Source organism: Arvicola amphibius, chromosome 5 (assembly GCF_903992535.2).
Source record: "Arvicola amphibius chromosome 5, mArvAmp1.2, whole genome shotgun sequence".
Taxonomy (NCBI): Eukaryota; Metazoa; Chordata; class Mammalia; order Rodentia; family Cricetidae; genus Arvicola; species Arvicola amphibius.
Genome location: NC_052051.1, coordinates 53,363,784 through 53,383,876, shown reverse-complemented (window position 1 = coordinate 53,383,876; position 20,093 = coordinate 53,363,784). Strand labels below are relative to the sequence as shown.

The 20,093-nt window shown below is 38.9% G+C and overlaps 1 protein-coding gene across 1 annotated transcript; it reads left to right on the top strand.

Moving 5' to 3' along the window:
* The first annotated feature begins 3,780 nt into the window (after window positions 1-3,780).
* Terb2 (telomere repeat binding bouquet formation protein 2) lies at window positions 3,781-17,155 on the top strand. The gene is made up of 7 exons (XM_038329227.1): window positions 3,781-3,844; window positions 3,964-4,045; window positions 5,151-5,290; window positions 8,661-8,722; window positions 13,762-13,835; window positions 14,305-14,393; window positions 17,010-17,155. Exons 1-7 carry the CDS (start codon window positions 3,781-3,783, stop codon window positions 17,153-17,155), a joined length of 657 nt encoding a protein of 218 aa, XP_038185155.1.
* Window positions 17,156-20,093: the final 2,938 nt, after the last annotated feature.

The window sequence follows — 20,093 nt, the reverse complement described above, 5'->3', positions numbered from 1 at the left end:
TCCTTGGAGCTAGAGTCTTAGGTGGTTGTGAGCTGCCTGATGTGGGTGCTGTAACCCAAATTAGGTCCTCTGAAAGAGCAGTACATGCTCTTAATGACTGAGCCATTTGTCCAGCCCCTTACTATGCCTTTCAATGACTTCACTTCAACCAGGATGCGGTGAGGACTCATTTGAGCCCGGAACTTTGCTTGGTGTTATCATTGTCTCCCCTCTCCTCCCCTATCAAATAATATACTTTAATTATTTCTAAAACTACACAATAATTAAAGCAAGTGGTAGATATGTAGAGGCTTTCTGAAAACAATAATAAAAATACTAATTAACTAATAACTTAGCTTTAAAACCCAAACAGTAATGAAACATTGGTGGCTCCGTGCGCCTCTCCCATTCCTCAGGTACTCATTACTCTGTTTTGTATTAGAACATGAGAGATGGGGCTGGAGAGATGGCTCAGCAGATAAGAGCACTTACTACTCTTGCAGAAGCTCCAGGTTCGGTTCCCAGCACCCACAGGGCTGCTTATCAACACCCGTGATTTCAGTTTCAGGGAATTTGATGCTTTCTTCTGACTTCCTCAGGTTCTTGCACCCATGTGGCATGCATGCATACTCAGGCACACACACATACCCATAGCGAATAAATAATGTTTTACATAAAAATTCCTTAAAAATATAAACTATAGCTGGTTTTTCTATACATGAATTATTTTATTTTTTCTATATTAAATATTTGTATATTACTAAAATATATATTTTAATTTTATAGCTTCTTTTGAACTTGAAAATAAATGGCATGTTGTTTTATATGTGTTCCTGGGTTTTTTGAAAACTCAAAATTATGAGCTATCAGTATTCCTTCTCTTATACATGGTTTCATGTACCACAGTTACAGTTACCTATAGCCAACCATGATCTGAAAATATCAATGGGAAATTCCAGACATAAATGATTCATTAATTTAAAATCGTGGCGCTGAGAGCTGGAGGTGCAACTCAGTGGTAGAGACTTCTTATCATATTTGATGGTTTGGGTTGAATCCTCAGGACTGCATAAACAGACAAACAAACAAAACATGCAGCTCTAAGTAGTAGGACAGACTCTTATGCCTTCCTACTCTTCCCTCTTGGGATCAAGAGAGCAGCGCATTCACAATGTACATACCAACTGCCTTACGGTAGTTAAGAGAAAATACACTAATTTTGTTCAATATATTTTTATAATTGTTCTGTTTCATTTCTGTCAATCTCTTACCATGCCATTTACAAATTAAAATTTGTCATAGCTATATGTATGTGTAGTGGTGGAAAGTATAGTATATATAGGGTCTAGCATTAGTAGCTTCCGGCAACCACGTGGAATGTGGAGAGACATCCTCTGTGCTTAAGGACTATTGTATTTCATTGTGTGAGAATGCGGTATAACTGAGGGTCACGAGGGGGTAAAGACAGTCGCCGCCAAGTCTGACGACCTGAGTTCAATCCTTAGGACCCGTGTGGTAGAAGGAAAGAACAGACTCCCTCAAGTTGGCCTCTGACCTCCACATCCAAACCATGTCACACCCCCCAAAAAACCCACAAATTTAAAATTTAAAGGAGAGAGTAATTTAAATACCCAGCATACAGTGATTGTTTCCTTTTCCCTTTGTGTTATTGTTCTTAGCAATTAAGCTGCCATACACACTCTATGTGTACTGCTGCATGTGTACATGGAGCAAGTTTCCCCAGGTGGACGGCTGTAAAGGCTGGGTGACGTAACTTTAAGTGAGACTGGATTCTTACCAAAGAGCTAGTACAGCTTTATGTTCTCACTAGCAGCAGCAGCAGGAATCCCTACGACTCTTGTCTTCGCCAATCCACTTTTTATTAATAAGGTCAGAATGTAATGGTATCTCACTGTGGTTTTAATTTGCGTTTCCCTAACAACTATGTGATTAAGCAAATTTTTATGTGTTTATTGGTCATTTGTGTGTCTTTTAAGGTCTATTTGGAAGTTTGCTGAATTTTCTAATTGGGCCAGTTCTCTCTTATTGTTTTATAGGGTTACTTATATATTCAGGATACTAATCCTTTGTTGATTATTTGCACTGCAGGTACCTTCCCCATTTTGTGACTTGTGTGTATTCACCCTAATTATGGTGACTTGGATGAAGAGAATTTTAATGGGATCAAATTTATGCAATTTTTTGGTCATGGTTAACACTATGTCTCAATTTAAAAAAAAATCCTTTGCCTGGGGCCAAAAATATTATCTCGTGTTCTATGTATCTTGAGGTTTTACCTTGTATATTTAAGAGCTCAATGGTTCAAATAAACAGAAAATAACAAGTATGAGTTTACATGAGTCTAGTTAAAAGTAGTGCAGTACAAGGCCTGCACACAAATAAAATTTAAGACATATGAGAATTGATAGATTCATAAGATTTTTACATGGTTTTCCTATTGACAGAGCATTAGACAATATGAGTAATTTGACCCAACAAACATATATACAGAACACTATAGTCTAGAACATCTAAGAGCATTGTTTTTAAAGATACAACCTCACTGATTATATAGTTTCATTATAGAAGAAAATGCTAACACACTTCAAAATATTTGATCAAAAAGACCAGTATTTCATTTTAATGCAGCTAAGCCATAAGTAAATCTTCACATGTGGGGGCTGAAGCATAGGATCACAAGTCTGAGACTAGCCTGTAAATCATATGGAGACTCATCCAAAAAAAAAACCAAAACAAAAAATAAAATAACCCACTTTAAAAAATGTTCTACTGAAATCTGAGACTAATTTGAACACAGCAATAAATAAGAAATGACATCTCAAAAAATCCTGTGGCAATCGGTTTAAGAGGAATGTCATAGTCTGGCCCTGTAGGCTTAGAATTTTGTGTCTGGGTGTGTTCTGTGCTGACTCTGGGTCCCTTTCACTGAGTTCTATCCTCAAGAATATGTAAAGTAGACAAGGTGACAAAGGCCTGTGATCACAACCCTCTGAAGGTGTAGGCTGGAGAACCAGAAGATCAAGACCAGCTTAGGTTGTAAGAGACTGTCTGAAAACAACAAAAAATATGATACAGGGGAGTGGCAAGATGTCTCTGCTGATAGGAAGCCCTTGCCACCAAGAGTGACCATCTGAGTTCAAACCCTGGAACCCACACAATGGAAGAACTGACTCATGAAAGATGTCCTGAGACACACACACACAGACACACACAAACACAGACATAGAGATAGACACACAGATACATACACACAGACACACACAGACAAACTCACACACACAGACACACACAGACTCACACACAAACACAGACACAGAGATACATACACAGACAGACAGACACACAGAGATACACACACAAACAGACTCACACAACACAGACACAGAGATAGACACAACAGATACATACACAGAGAGACACACACACGACACACATAGACACACAAAAACAGACACACAGAAACACAGACAGACATACAGACAGACACACTGACACAGACAGACAGACAGACACACACACACACACACACACACACACACACACACACACACACACACACACACACACCTCAGTATTTAAAACCCACCGGGTCCAGGGAACTTCGTCCTCCGTGGCTAGTCTCTCAGTTACGGTAGTTCCCGTCTCTTTGCCCGCTTCCTGCGACCTTTCCCGCCCTTTCCTTTTGGGAACCAATCATCACGCTTGGTTTCGGACCAATCAGCGGTCTCGGCTCTAGCCCCACCCCCCCCCACCTCGGGAGCCCCGGAGGCAGGCGGCGCCATGTTCCAGGGGCAGCGTGGTTGGTTCTGCCGCAGCGTCAGTCAGGACTTGAGGCAGCTCTGGGGTAGGAAGATGGGCAGGGCAGGGCGTGGGCGCCAGTGGGTCCCCGGAAGCCCTCCTCCCCCATCCGGGTTTTGGGGCGCTTGCCCTGCTTGGCGCTCACACGTGCTCTTGCCTCCACAGTGGACGAAGGCGGGGCAGTCAGCGATGCCCAGGCCGCCGACTTCCTGTTCAGCTGTGATGCCTCGCATCCAGACACGCTGAGGTACCCAGGGCCACGCGCGAGAGCCTTTCCTAGAGCCGCGCAGGGGAGTAGCAGTCCAGTTACCAGCACTGGGGAACAGCAAGTTTGCAGCCCTCCTTTCCTTCCTTCCGCCCTGGCTTTCTGCCTGTCCCTCTGGTCTCTAACGGAAATCCTGGTTTTGAGTGTCCTGCTGTTACCTGGAAACTTGTAGGCCCCTACTCCATGCTTGTCAACCAGATATCGCCTCAACACCGGAGTAGATCCTGAATTCTTCAAGTCGAAAATCTGCCCACCATTTTTAGTTTTTTTTTTGGGGGGGGGGGGAGTCTATTTTCTCTATAGCCCAGGCTAGCCTTGAAACTCATGCTCTTCCTGTTTGGGCATTCTAAGTGCCGGGATTTCCGTTACCAGGAATGAATTGGCGCCTAACACCATGGAACAGGCTCTAGTAACCGGAACCGGACTTCCTCCTCATTGCCGCTTTTACAGGCACTGGAATTACCCCTTGTCAGGACTGTCACGGGAGCTTCCTAAGAGAGTACTCTGCTGTCACGTGCTCTGCCATCTCCTCTCATAATTGCTGTCGAGTGCTTACAGGAGACCGGCTCCTCACTCCACTGCCTGTGGATTTAGATGAACTAAAACCTCTTTAATTTTCCATGCCTTTTGTAGTCTAGTCAACCTTAAGTGTTGTTATTGCTCCTTCATATACGTCAGTTTTTCTAATGTCTTTCTTTCTTCACTCCCTCAGGCCTAGAAAAGATGTCTTCTGCATGGAAAGGCTTCTCGAATGGCATGGCCACTCTACCACAGTATTAACTGATTTCTTATAATAGCAGTGACTATGAGTAAAACTCATTGGGCTGCTGGCTCTCAGTCCACTGTTGATGGCTAACTATTGTTTTAGGTGGTCTTTTGTAAATTCTAAAGCTGAGATTTAGTTACACTTAGGTCCCCAAACTAAGTAATGAACCTGGAATTTATTCATTCTTGCCAGGAAACAAAGACCATCATCATAAATGTATTCTCTAATGTTAGCAGGATCCTAGCAGTCATTTGGTTTTCTTTTGAAAGGGGGAATGCATTCCTGTCTATGTGATAACCTAGAAGATCTCCTTTCTTCTAGAATATATCACAGCACCGAGTACATAGAAGATAACGCTACGGTTTTCCATGCCTACTATCTCTCTGCGGTAGCTAATACTGAAAGGAAAAACTCAGTGGCCTTAGGCCATTTTGTTCTTCCTCCTGCGTGTCTGCAAAAAGGTTAGCAAAGATCATAAACCCATCCGTTTGCCAAACCCAGCCAATCCCTATTAAGATAACCAAATTTAATTTTACCAATCTCTGTTCTCAATTGGAATTCAGTGGTGAATAGAGTAGAGTCAGGTATTACCCCCAAAGTCAAGTGCTCACCAGCTAGGATCCAATACTTAATTTGCTTTTGTGGTGTTTGTTTTGAAGCAGGATCTTACTGTGTAGTCCTGGTTGGCCTAGAACTCACTAGATAAACCAGGCAGTCCTCAGACTCACACAGATCCACCTGTCCCTGCCCTCCCAGTGCTGGGACTAAAGTTGTGCACCATCATGCCCAGCAGTTTTGTGATCTAACATCCATTGACTTCTTCCAAGTGATTCTGAGGATAAATGAGGTAATAGGTTAAAGTACATGACATGTGGTGAGTATTTAATAAATGATTGCGAGTGTTGAATCTCTTCATTCTAATTTTTTTCTTGAATTTTTTTTTTTCGAGACAGGGTTTCTCTGCAGCTTTTTTAGAGCCTGTCCTGGAACTAGCTCTTGTAGACCAGGCTGGCCTCGAACTCACAGAGATCCGCCTGCCTCTGCCTCCCGAGTGCTGGGATTAAAGGCGTGAGCCACCACCTCCCGGCTTTTCTTGAATATTTTTATAATAGTAAATTCATTTTATTATTACTCTGCTTTCACATTGTCTCAAAAACCATATGATGTGAGAAGGAAAAGTGAGTGAGCTGCCTTTGAGATTGGTGCTTTCAGTTTCCCTGCTTGGAGCATGTTCTTAGCCTGTCTGTCCAAAGCTTAACTCAGGTTCTCTGCCTAACCTCACACATCTCATTTTTGTAGGTCTTTCGTTAATTACCCACTTCTTGTTTAAATTTCTTTATTTTTTTGTATGTGGGTGTTTTGCCAACATATCTCAGTGCACCACAGTGGTGCCTGGTACCTGAGCTGGCCAGAAGAGGGCATCAGATCCCCAGGAATTGGAGTTAAACAGTCGTGCACCTCCATGTGGGTCCTAGGAACCAGGGTTCTCTGGAAGGACATACGGTGTTGCTGACCTGAGCCATCTCTCCATCCCCTAGTCAGTCAGTTCTGGTGAAAATTTTGTTTATCTCATAGTTCTGTGTCCATTTCTAGAAAGACAGACTGAAGCTGTTTACAGATTTCCAGTGAGGAAAATATTAAAAACAAAGCAGAACAAACCAAAAACTTAGTTATTTTCCTAGAAGAATCCTTAGACACTGCAAAGATAGTGTTCAGCACAACGTAGTTATAACACTAAATTAAGTCTAAGTGGTTATGCAAATAAACTAACGGTTTATGGCAAAATGGATTTGTTAAAATAACTTTATCTCTGTCTCTCTTGCCCTTCCTCCCTTCCTATCTCTCTTTTTTGTTCTTGAGAGTGGCTCTGTTATGTCACTCTGACTAAACTGGTACTAATTTTGTAACCCAGGCTAGTTTCAAATTCATGGCCATCCTCCTGCTTATATCTTTTTAATATGACTACTAAACCTTTTAAGCTCATAGTTCACAGTGGCCAAGATTATAGATATGTACCATCATGCCCAGCAACTTTTCAAAAATTCTGAGACAAGTTTTTGCTATGTAGCCCTGCCTGGCTTCATCTTTAAAAACCACATGTGCCAAAAACCTACTTTCAAGAAGCTTGTATTATAGAATGAGTATCCAATTTATTAACTTATTTTAAATTATAACTTCTGTTTTACCTTTGAGTTTAGCCTCTTCTACTAACATATATTTAAATCTTTAAAAAATGTTTGAAATGAAAACATACCTCTTTAAAAAGGTATACTACTGTCTTAGTCACTTTTCCATACTGTGATAGAACACCACGGCCAAGGCAGCTTATCGAAGGAAGCGTTTATTTGAAGCTCACAGTTCCAAAGGGCAAGGAGTCCATGGCCGTCATAGCGGGGAGCTCACATCTGGATCCACAAACAGGAATTAGAGACCACCGGGCATTGTACAGTCCCGTGAAGCCTCAGATCCATTGCCAGTAACATGCTTTTCCAATGAAGATCCTTCCTAAACAGCTTCACCAGTAACATACTTTCTCCAATGAGGATTCAAACAGTTCCACCATCTGGGGACCAAACATTCAAACAGAAGTCTGTGGGGGCCATTCTCATTCAAACTAGGATATTGTACGTACCCAGTTAGAGCAGTAGATATATGCGTAAGATGCCACTGTGAACTATGAGTTTAAAAGGTTTAGTAGTCATATTAAAAAGATATAGGCAAAATTAATCTTAAAGTATTTTTTATTTAACCTAATATTGAAAGGATTATCATTTCAATAATCAACATGAAATTTTAAAAATATTTTATATTCTTTCTGATACCAAATATTAAACATCCAGTGCTGATTTTACACTTACACCATACCTCAGTATGACTCAGCATACATTTACCATTGCTACCATATTGGTCAGCAAAAGTCTAGTGTAATTAGACCCTTTTTGTCTTCTAGTGGGTTGTTGTAAAGAATTTTGAGATTATTAAAATGATAAAAAGTCACCAGATATACTTAATTTTATAGAATTCCTATTTTACTAGACATTGTTTATCTACTTTTTAGAAAAATAAATTTATTCTTGAGAACCTCAACTCTACACACTTAACAACTTTAGGCATTTTATTGTGACAATTGTCTTATTTTTTAATATTTGGCATAATAGAGACACATATCTAATGAAGTGATATATGCTAGTAGAAAAAGTAAGGGCAGGGAAATGACTCAGTGAGTAAGAGAATTTACCCAGCATAAGAACCTGAATTTGAATTCTTAGCATCCATATGTATAGACATGGTCATGAGTGCCTTTAACACCAGCTGTCGGGGGATGGGAACAGAGAGATCCCGGGAGCTTGTTGGCCAGCCAGTCTAGCTGAACCAGTGAGCTTCTAGTTCAGTGAAAGACCCTGTCTGAAGGCAGTAAGGCAGAGGAAAGTACTCAGTGCTGTCCTCTGGCCTCTGCATGTTATATACAGGTTATATACAGGTCTCCTCCTCCTCTTTATGCTTTTATTATCAGTTTTTTTTTTTGTTTTTTTGAGACAGGGTTTCTCTGTAGCTTTGGAGCCTGCCCTGGCACTAGCTCTATGTAGACCAGGCTGGCCTTGAACTCAGAGATATCTGCCTGCCTCTGCCTCCCAAGTGCTGGGATTAAAGGCATGCGCAGCCACCACCTGACTCCTAGGCTTTTCAGCAGGAATCTGATTATTTTGATTCAAGTAGAATAAAAAAAAAGAGGTTATTCAAGTAGAATAAACATAATCTACAAGTTTCAAATGTTATGCAAAACCCAGAAATTACTTTAAAAAATATTGGATTTGTTTTTCCTCACTACAGAAATACGAAGAAAAATTGGTAGTTTTATTTGGGAACAAGCTGAAAATTTTCCAATACAAAAGGTAAGAGGGAATTGAAATACTTGGTTGGGATGTACAGTTTGAAAAATTTGAAGGCAGTATAATTTGTGGCATATGCATCAATGATCTAGATTAAGAAAATTTGAGAGTATGCTTTTATTGAATATTATCTGGTTTCACATAGTTTTTACATAATACAACAGTAAAACTAAAGTATTTTTGTATAAGTGAAACCATTCTTATAAGAAACTCAGGTGCAGGCTTAGCATCCAAGAAACCCTGGATTCAGTCCTCAGCCAGCATAAAAACCAGACAGGGTGGCATATGTTTGCAATGCTAACGTTTGGGAGGTAGGGACAGGAGGATCAGAAGTTTAAGAAAACCTGTCAATGGAAAAAAAATAAAAGAAAACCTGTCAAAAAGTAAACCTGTCAAAAAATAAAATAGAAAAAGAACAGAAAGTTGAGGGTTGGGTTAGAACACTGTAGTAAACTGCCTCCTTAGCATAGGAGGCCTTCACTTCAGTTTCTAGTACTGGAAAAATAAATAAGCTTTGGTTTCTTTAGTCAGGAGTATAGAGTAACAATAGGTACATGGTATTTGCTGGTGGAGATTGTGGTGAATTCTTGTGCAGTATCACTTGTTTGTTTTGAGGACTGTTCCTTAATAAATATATGCAATACTACTTTTTAGTTTTTGCCGTTCTACTCAAATTTGTCTGTTTTTTACTTCAAAATTTTTATGCAGTAGCCAAATATAAATAATTTCAGCATGAAAAGAAGACAATAATAGATAATCACACATTATATAAAAAGGCATCAGTTAGTTCATAGTGATAATCCAAAAGCAGAAAGAAAAAAAAGACAGGAAGATAAGAAAGAAGAAAAAAAGTGGTATAAGTAAAACTTTTCATTATAGCAATAGCAACTAATAAAGAAGAAAGGATGATAAAGTAGAAAATTCTTCCTTGGGCTGGCAAGATGACTCCCTTAGTCAAAGAGCTTGCTGCATAAGCCTGATGGCCTGGGCAGGTTCCATGTGGAAGGAGAGAACCGGCCCCAGTAGGTTGTCCTCAGAGCACCATGTGCATGCTGTGTCTTATCGGGTGCCTTGTCCCCAACACGCACATACACAATAAAAATATGTATTCTGGCCGGGCGGTGGTGGCGCACGCCTTTAATCCCAGCACTCGGGAGGCAGAGGCAGGCGGATCTCTGTGAGTTCGAGGCCAGCCTGGTCTACAAGAGCTAGGTCCAGGACAGGCTCTAAAAAAGCTGCAGAGAAACCCTGTCTTGAAAAACCAAAAAAAAAAAAGAAGAAAAATATGTATTCTGTAACCTCCAATATAATAATTGATTTAGACAAGAGCCATTAATTTATGCTAAAACTATGATCCCAAATTATTACCCACAGATTGTACTAATTACAGACAAGCATTATCTGCAAATGGACATACTAGAAGATACCACTTTAGCCAAATGATCAAACTGATATCACTAATACTGGAATAACCTCTCATTTGGCTTAGTCTGTTGTGATATAGTAAGTACACAGTATTGTCTGTGCTGAATTCTTATTCAGAAGCTTCCCAAGATGCAATTATGAGTTATTCACATGAATCCAGGAAATAAATATTAATGTGTGTAGCACCACGAGGTGGTGGCTTACCAGAAAGATTCTAACCTACGTCCATCTTGGGCCGGAGCTTCATGGCAACTGCCTCACTGCCTTCTACCCAGCATCCTGTTCTGTCTTCCCTGCCTACCTATGTTCTGACCTATCATGCCAAGCAGTTTTCTTTATTAATTAACCAGTGAAACAACAGATAGATAGAAGACCTACCTACATCATTTCCCCTTTTTCTGTTTAAACAAAAAAGAAAGGCTTTCACTTTAACATAGTAAAATTACATATAACAAAACAGTTATCAAGTAAGAATTACAGTTAACATATCTATTTTATCTTTTATCATAACTAAGGAAAACTATAACTATTTATTCTTCAACTCCATCAAAGACTCCAGAAGGATATAATATTACCTAAGCAAACAAGAAATAAGCAAGTTCCAAACTCTAGAAATGACAAAGACATCTCGCTGCCTGGACAGTCACCCAAAGATCCTCTGTACCATTGGGGCATCCATCTTCGGCCTACAGGACCATAGTATCCAGCAGACATTTCCATGAAGCAGGAAATTTCAAAGACAGTTCAGTCACTATCTGCTGTGTCCTGTAGAATGTCTCGCAGACTCTTTCATGAATCAGGAACCCCGAAAGACCATCTCACCTTTAGGCAAGTTCAGCAGTCATCTTCTCTGAGGGTTCTCTGTGTCCAGTTTATGCAACAGTCCAGGCAAGAGCAGTTTCTTGCCCAAATGTCTAACCAACTCCATAAGGAGCCTCTTCGATGCCCATCTTCCTCTTGAAGTAGATTGGTGCTGCCAGGAGCAGACGTATCTCATTGTCATGAAAAGTCCTAAGTTTTTAAAACATTAAATGCCATATTCTGTAGTCTTTGAAAGATATGAAGAGTCCCTATCTGAAATATATCTATGCACATCTAGAAAATCTAACTAACATGACTACAAGCTTGATTATTATTGATAATTATCCATTAATAACCTATATTTCCTAATTATACATTACGTTTTTAAATGAACTACACAATCAAAATACCTTAATCAATATTAGAAATACATATACATATAACAAATTGACCTTAAAATCCATACCAATGCAAATTATTCATATCGATATCTTGCCTCAAGTCAGTCAACTGACCTGACCTCTATAATGACTCACAATAAAAGCAAGAAAACTTTCTAAATTGAGACACAACAAACAAATGTGGTGATCAGATCCTATATATAGATTATTTTTAATATAAAAGAAACATTTCTTTAATATAAAAAGCATGGTGGCACTGGTCTTTAATCCTGGCACTTGGAGGCAGAGGCAAGCAGAGGTCTGTGAGTTTCAGGCCAGCCAGGGCTTTATTAGTGAGACCCTGTCTAAAAAAGGCATTTTGAGAGCAACTGGAAAAACTGATTCATGGAATATTAAATAATAATGTTAAATAATAAAAATGTTAAATTTTCTTAAGTATGCCAGGGGCATAAAGATAAAAATACATTTTTGAGAAAATTCTTGCTAGATCTTAAGGAATAGGAATGTTATGTTTCAGCCAGGCAGTAGTGGCGCACGCCTTTAATTCCAGCACTTGAGAGGCAGAGGCAGGCAGATGTCTGTGAGTTCAAGGCCCTCCTGGTTTACAAGAGCTAGTGCCAGGACAGATTCCAAAGCGACACAGAGAAACTCCCTACCCTCCAAAAAGAAATGTTGTTTTCAAATGATATCACAAAACTGAAAAAGAGCACACTCAAGGTAGCAAAAATATCTCTTTAAGTGCAAGGTATATAGTATTTCTGTATTATTTTTAAAAACTTAGCAGGATATTATTTTTTAGACTGAGAAAAATAGAGAAAAAATCTATATTTCCACAGCCAAATAATTTATAGATTTCGTATTCCTTTTATTAATTAAAATATTTATTTACTTCTTTGTGTGGCACAGGCCACAATACACATGTGGAAGTCAGAGGACAACTTAGAGAAGCTGATCCTGTCCCTTTACCCTGTGGGCTCAGGAAATCAAACTCAGGTTATCAGAATTTTCAGCACACACTCTTGATTGCTGAGCCATCTCATTGGCCCCACTAATTTGTTTTTATTTCTCAGAGTGTCATCATTTGGAAATCATAGTCTCTTCAGGATCTTTGGTTTGGAAATGATAAATTCTGAAAATATCTAATCTCTGATTTGTCAATGTTTCTACACAAGTAATCATGATTTTTAAAAATTATTTGTCAAATTATTCAGTATACCAGTACTATGGGACTTTAAAGGAACTTAAAGATCATTTAGTTTTATAAATAAAAATGCTGACATAAACAGAAGATTTAAAAAAATTGTTTTAGTACATGTAATCACATATTAGCATGATGAAACCAAGTTTGCTTAGCCTCAACCTAATCTAATGTCATTTCTGTTAAAAAGTTAGTATAGGGCTGGAGGGCTGGCTCAGGTGAGGAGCACTTCCTGCTCTTCCAAAGGACCAGCATTCGGTTCACCAGTGAACCCCAGTACCTGCACCAGGTGCCTCACTACTGCCTGTAACTCTAGCTCCAGGGGCTCTGAGGAGCTCTGCTGGCCTCTGTGGGCACTTGCCTGCATGTGACGTACATTTACACAGACACACAGACAGAATAAGAATATTAATATAACACACTTTTATTGATTATTGGCTAGACATTATTTGATAAAGGATCTTGTCAATCCTTCAAAGTACTTATCAGTGTTGAATATCAGCTATTTATAATACTATAATCTATATGTAGAAAGTTATGTTATCAAATAAAAATAACAAGGATAAATCTGGAAAGTAATTTGGAACATTATTATTGCTTAGGAAAGATTTATGATCTAAATACAGAATTTCTAACGATATTCTGTTAAATACATTAGGTATAAACATCTGAGTCATTTCTACAAATGTTTTGGAAAAGCTTAATATACTTTTAGTTTTGTTACAACTTCAGAAGTGGACATATCTCCATCACGATCTCTTTAAAGAGGGAGCAAATTGTTCAGCTTTTTCTTTTTTGATATGTAAGAAGGAGAATCCTGAAGTCAAGAATTTTAAGAAAGTCTTAAGTCTGTAATGTTTGATTTCTTCCTTCCTTCCTCTCTCCCTCCCTCCCTCCCTCTCTCCCTTCCTTCCTTCCTTCCTTCCGTCCTTCCTTCTTTCCTGTATTCTTCCTCTTCCCTCAATCCAAGTTCAATTACCTGCTGTAGCTATAGCTAGCATTTAAAATCCTGGTTTTCCTTTTTTATGCTCTTCTAAAGGCATGATTATATGAATATATATACAAAATTTCGTAAGCTTCCCTGCCAGCTTACAGTGACTTAACTAAAAGAATAAATTTAAATAGCCTTTGATTATGTTTTAATTTAATTTAAAAATTAATGATTAGATAATTAGTATGCTAAATTTTAAAAATGTGATTTATTTTGCTATTTACAGCATGGCAGAATAACATCAAATAAAAAAGAAAGCAGTGAGCCAACAACAAAACACAAAAAAGGACTGTCTGAAAGGTATTGAGTTAATATGCTTTATTGCCGTTCAAATTGAATGTAGAAATCTTTGAGCTTGATTGTGTATTTGTTTTAGTTTCACAATTCCTCTGAGACATCATCACCATTCTCATTTTAGAGAAAGAGATCTAAGATTAAAAAGATTAATTTGTCCAAAGTCATATGAACTTTTATTAAAAAGAGTAAAAGTGAGGCTTAAGAGATAGTTCAGTGGGTAAGAGCACTTGTTGCTCTTACAGAGTATCTGGGCTTAATTCCAGCACCCACATGGTTGCTCACGACCATCAGCTGCTCTGGTTCCAGGGGATCCAACACTCTCTTCTGACCTCTGAGAGCACCAAGTAAAAGTAAAACCTGATTAAAGAAGTGTTAAATTACTATAAACATGGTCTGGAATGAATCTTCATTTGTAATATAAATTAAAAATTCAAACATAAATGTGACTTTCTGTATGTTCCATTTTTTATAGTGCGGAGAGTCATTTTATAAGCACTCCAGTTGTAGAAAAGCAGGTGTACTTCCCTCTTCAGAGTTATCCAGTGAACAACATGGTAACAGGTAAACTGAGGTGAAAATTAGAGCAACCCAGCTAGGGAAGAAACGAGGGAGAAGAAAGCTGTTACCAAGCAGAGCCTTTTCTTTTACCATGGTGATAGGAGGGTGCCGTTCATCTTCTAAAACATTAACTTGCAGAATGGACCAAACATGGGCTTCGTATTTTCTGTGCCAAGACAGGTGTCCCTAGAAGGGAGGGATGCTTGGTCTTGCTTGCGTGAGACAGTTGCAGTTTATTTCTGACATTCAGGGATTAGCTCTTTTGTTTTTGTTTTTGTAGTCTGGAGGTTGAACTCAGGGCCTTTTACACGACAAGGATCAGGCTTTACTGTGGAGCCAGAGGCAGCTGAGCTTTCTATGGACTAACTTGCCACATAACATGAAACCTCCCCTTTCCTCTGAGACCTATAAGAAGTGACCTCCATTTTGCCTTGGAGGATTGAGCTCTGCTCAAAGCCCCCACCATTCTACTGTCTGTCTGTATCTTTATAGTGTTAACAATTCTTCTAATGAAAGGTTTCACATTGAAGCCTGTCTTGGAACTTGCTCTGTAGACCAGGCTAGCCTTGAACTCACAGAGATCTGCCTGCCTTTACCTCCCAAGTGCTGGGATTAAAGGCGTGCGCGACTTAATTTTGTATTTCTTTCCCAATGTGTTTAGAAATCTTGCATAGTGTATGTGTAAGGAGGTCCCTGCAAGTATACAGGCAGGGGAGCAACTGCACAGAGATAAAAATGAAAACCCTATGCAGATTGACTTCATCAACGTGAATCAGACTTAGGGAAGTCTAATACCAGGCACTTTATTTTAGGCATATTTAAACACAATAGAATTTGAAAAAGAGTCTCCAGGCAACAGTAATTCCCATGATTCCAATTCCAGGTGCACAATAAAGATTAATGTATGATTACATAGCAACTCTTTTACAAAGTACCTGTGACCTTGAGGGTGTGTTCTATAGCTAATGTGGTCTCTGACTGATAGCATAGAGGTCAGCAGTACAAGAAATACATGTGACATCTCCCCTAAGGGAGGAAAGAGTCTGGGATAATCGGTCTGGGAAATTAGGGTGAGGTCTGTCTCTTCAGATAGCAAAGAGGTCACCAGGTTGTTAGCAACTTCCACTTTTAGCTTTCTGGGTGGAATGCAGGGTATTCAGTTTTATCTCCTCTATTGAGGAGACACCTTGTGTGATGAACCGCCCTGCTTCTCTTAGCACTTCTCTGTGAGTGCAAGACCTTGGTGCCATCTACACACACGTGCAGTAAGCGTTTAGCAGCCTCACATGGTGTCTGTGCAATAAGCATTTTCTCCACTGGTTACGCAAGTGCTCATTTATCAGGCAGAGGTCATGAATACACATGGGATGGAGCTAAGGAAATAGATATCCAACGACTTAAATAGATTAATGATACTAATTTTCTATGACTGGACTTATAATTTTCAACTATGAATTGACTTTATTACTAAAACCATCAAGCTATATGTATAAACTCTATTGTTTTTTATGGTACTTTTAAATTCAGTCATACTTTGGATCTTCTAGAATTTTTAGAATGTTTGCTTTTAGTATTAGTATAAACCACAAACATTTGTATTACATGTAAAATACAATCATTCAAATGATAAATAATTGTTATCAAGTTACTGCTTAAGATCTTTGAATATTAAGATCTTAATATCTCTGCAGTTAGGCAAGGTCTCTTTTTTGGCATTCATATCTATTTCAGATTATTAATTACATCAACATTACAGCCATATCTTGTATTGATTGACAGCAGGACTGACTTTGCTATTAATTTTTCACTAGAGAACTTTATCCCAGTCTTACAGTGCTTGGAAATGTCTGCTCTGTAGAGCAGATGCGCTGTCTGTGCTGTTGCGTAGCTGGAGAGGCAATTTTCAGTGGTTACAACCTAGGCCAGTTATTCCCAGTCATTCTAGTTTCCATACTTTAATGTTCCAGCCCCAGTATAGACATTCACTCTCAGTTATCGAAGTTGCTTATCAAGTATCTATGCTTTTCAGAAGTGGAAGGAAAAGTTAAGTGTGTTGGTTTACACCAATAGTGTGAGAATTTAGGAGTTGAAGCAGAGGATTGCTGAAAGCTCAAGACCAGCCTCGTCTACAAGTGCGTTCCAGTCTAACCTAGGTTGAAGTGAACCCCGTCTCAGACAAACAAAACTAGGACAGTGAGAAGGGGAGATGGGCAGAAGAGAGGAGACAAATATGAGCAAAGTACAATAATGTGTTTTAGTGAAAAGGTCATAATAAAACCCATTATTTTGTAAACTAAGGCGTAAAAAGAAACCAGTGTTAAGGGCTGGGGCTATAGCTTAGCTGTAGAGAGCTTGCCTGGCATGTACAGAGCTCTGGGTTTGGTCTCCAGTCCTACGTAACGGAGTGCGGTGCATGGGTCTTCAGTCTCGGTCCTGGGTTGGGGGAGCAGGAAGAGCAGATGCCTAAGGGCATCCTTTGAGAATCTTCCCACCAGCTTTATTTTTCTTTTTAGTTCTTTAAAAATATTCTATAAAAATTTTAACTAATAAATCAAAGACACTGAAAATAAAATAGCATGGTAGAATTTCAAATGTATCTATTTCTTCTTATTTTTATAGGTTATATATCAATTGATGCCTTGGAGAAATTCCTTGGAGAATTACATGACTTCATTCCAGGAAGCTCTGGATATTTGGCATATCATGTTCAAAATGAAATTAATATGTCTGCTATAAAAAACAAATTAAGGAGGAAACTAAGTTAAATTGTACTTACATTTATTTTTATATTATGACATGCTTATAATTTAAATGAGAATGGAAAAAGAATTATTTTCTTTCTCAACATATGTCCTGAGAAAACTCAGTATCATTTTGGTTCTCCCTTTTGACATCATCACAAATTGCAAGTGCATAATTATTATGGAATTATTGTCATCCAAACATATCCTTGAAGATCTCTGTCAAATGCACTTTTGATTTTGACTTTAGTATTGCATCGTATTTTTTCTAGGTTCAGTTCTGAAATGCTAACCTTTATGATTCTGGTCATTATTTTGACTTAAAAAGTTAGGATGCTATACTTGAACTGTAAACGTTTGTTTCTGAACATAGTGAGTCAGGTGCCTCATAGTCCCCATAGTAAAACATGAGCCTAATACTGAGCCTTATAAGGAAATGAAAACTTGAGAGGGTATCCGGCCAGAGTGACTAATGAGGCTCAGCTCAAGCTGGAATGTGACTTTCCTGATTTTCTGGACTCGTATTTGTACTGTTTTCTTATATGTTTATGCTGAAACCTCTGTGTTAATATTCTATACCCTTTTTGAGACAAGGTCTCATTGTGTTACTCAGGCTGGCCTCTAACTTCTGGGCCTTAGTAATACTCCTGCCTCAGCATTATAAATAAGCCGAAACTGTAGGTGTGTGCCACTGGACTTGGCTTTTCTGCCTTCTAAATGAATCTAGAGTTGTGGCAATCTCAAGAAGGCAGTTTTGCTGGGCTTGATGGTGCTAACCTGTAATCCCAGGTGCTTGGGTGGCTGGAGCAGGAGGAGAGGAAGCTCAAGCCAGCCTGGGCAACTTAGAAAGACCCTGTCTCAAAATGTTAGGAAAGGCCAGTTACAAAGCTTGGTGGTACAACACTTGCCATGCTTGTACAGGTCCTGGGTTCAATTCCAGTACCACATGAACACAGAGACACTTCTTACACAGAGTTTGGTGGTTTACTACTTTATGAAGACATAAATGGGATTATTTTTGAAGATATCTTGTTAAATCTGTTTGTCCTTCTGGAACATATAGCAGCTATAGAATTATCTTAAAAAATGTATCCTTTTTCTTTTTCTTTTTGTGCATATTATTTGGATGTGTGTGAGCCTTAGTTCTACGCTTTCTTTACAACTCAAATTTAATAACATAAAATTCTAACTCAGCCTCAACATTTGAGAATTGTATTTTTGTCTGTTTGGTAGTTTTTCCTTATTTGTTTTTGTGTCTTTAGTTAAGCCCTTCTAAACTTGTAAATGAAAAAAAAACTATTATCTTTTCCTGAAACATTAAATATTACCTCTTCCTGAACACTTTATCTTAGTCACATTCTATGATTAGGTTTTGCATAGAATCTAACACTATCTGTAGACTGAAAATTAATTATTAAGAGTGTTACGTAAGTTTACACTAAGTTGTTTACATTGGATTATTGTAAGAGTATTCAGTGTTTCTCCAACATGTACACAGTAAATAAAAATCTTCAACATTTGTTTCTCAAACAAGATTATTATGTTTTAGATAGTTAATGCAAATATAATAATATGTCCTTGGAATGCTTCCAGGAACAATAAAATCAGTTGACACCATAAGTTTTGCAGGACTTGGAAATATGAAGAAATAAAATGACACATGTTATAGTTTCTTTTTATGTTGCTGGGATAAAATACTCCCAGGTGATTCTAGATCCTGTCAGGTTGACAGGTAACACTCACAGCTCTGTCCCCTGTCAGTGAGACACTCAAACATCACCTTTAAGCCATACCCTCCATTCCTTGTCCACACATTCTCATGACCATGTTTAAGCATAAAATGTATACAGGCCAACTTTAAAGTCCCCATAGTTTTCAACAATTCCAGTACTTTAAAATTCTATCTCTTAGCTGTAGGTTTGTATAAAATAAAAGAAGTTATATACTTCCATCAGACAGCAACACAAAGTAAGCATTTCTGTTCCTAAAGGGAGGAACGATCAGACCATGATTTTTACCAGACAAAATTAATCCCCAGAGACCAAGGGCCAAAGCTGGTAGATGGGAAAGATGAGGAGCACCAAGGCTACTCGCTTCTCCAGTTCTGATCAGGCATGTATCTGCTTCCCTCCTGAGAAGACCAGAGGTCCCTTCTAACAGCTCACCTACAGCAGCTCCCCTCTCCAAATGGCCAGATGGGAATTCCAGACCAGAGTTGTATCCCAAAACACTGATATAGCAGCCAGGTTTGTTAGTACTGGAGCCACCACCATAGATGGTGTGGTGAGCGCAGGGATCTGCACTGAAATGGTATTTGGCAGAATTTGGCAGCTTTATATTGGTTATGCCAGGAACCCATCTATGAAGCAGCAACTTTTCTATGCCATCTGGGTTTTGCCCTGCCAGGAGCTGTGTGGCTCTTCTGTTGGATGGTCGCTCTCCTCATCCTCTTTACCATGTGAAATTCCATGGGGTCACCCAGCTGTCCCTTCTGCTTCAACTCTGCCAGTCCTGGTGCTGAAATGAACTAGTGTAACCAATGTAGCAACCAACATGGAGGTTCTTAAAAAAAAATTGAAAAAAGAACTATGACCCAGCTGTACAACTCTTGGGTTTTAGCTGAAGGACTTTAAGTCAATATACCATAGAAGTACTTGTACTTCAGGTCTTTCTGTTGCCATTTGTTTTGCTAACAGTTTGTTTTTATTAAGCTAAAGGAACAAGTGTGTGTGTGTGTGTGTGTGTGTGTGTGTGTGTATGTGTGTGTGTGTGTGTCTAGTCTATGCAGGTACCATCACAGTCCAGAAGAGGGTATCGGAAATCCAGGAGCTGAAGTTACAGTCAGGTTTGAGCCTCCTGACATAGGTGCTCAGATTTGAGCTTATGCCACCTCTCAAGCTTCACACATTTGTTGAAAGAGGTTTCCTGTCCTGCCTGATCGATCCCAAAGAAATACACAGAG

Coding starts and splice junctions, on each gene's coding strand:
- Terb2 (XM_038329227.1), top strand. CDS start 3,781: ATGTTCCAGGGGCAGCGTGGTTGGTTCTGCCGCAGCGTCAGTCAGGAC. Junction 8,723..13,761: donor AAAATTTTCCAATACAAAAG/GTAAGAGGGAAT, acceptor TGCTATTTACAG/CATGGCAGAATAACATCAAA. Junction 13,836..14,304: donor AAAAAAGGACTGTCTGAAAG/GTATTGAGTTAA, acceptor CATTTTTTATAG/TGCGGAGAGTCATTTTATAA.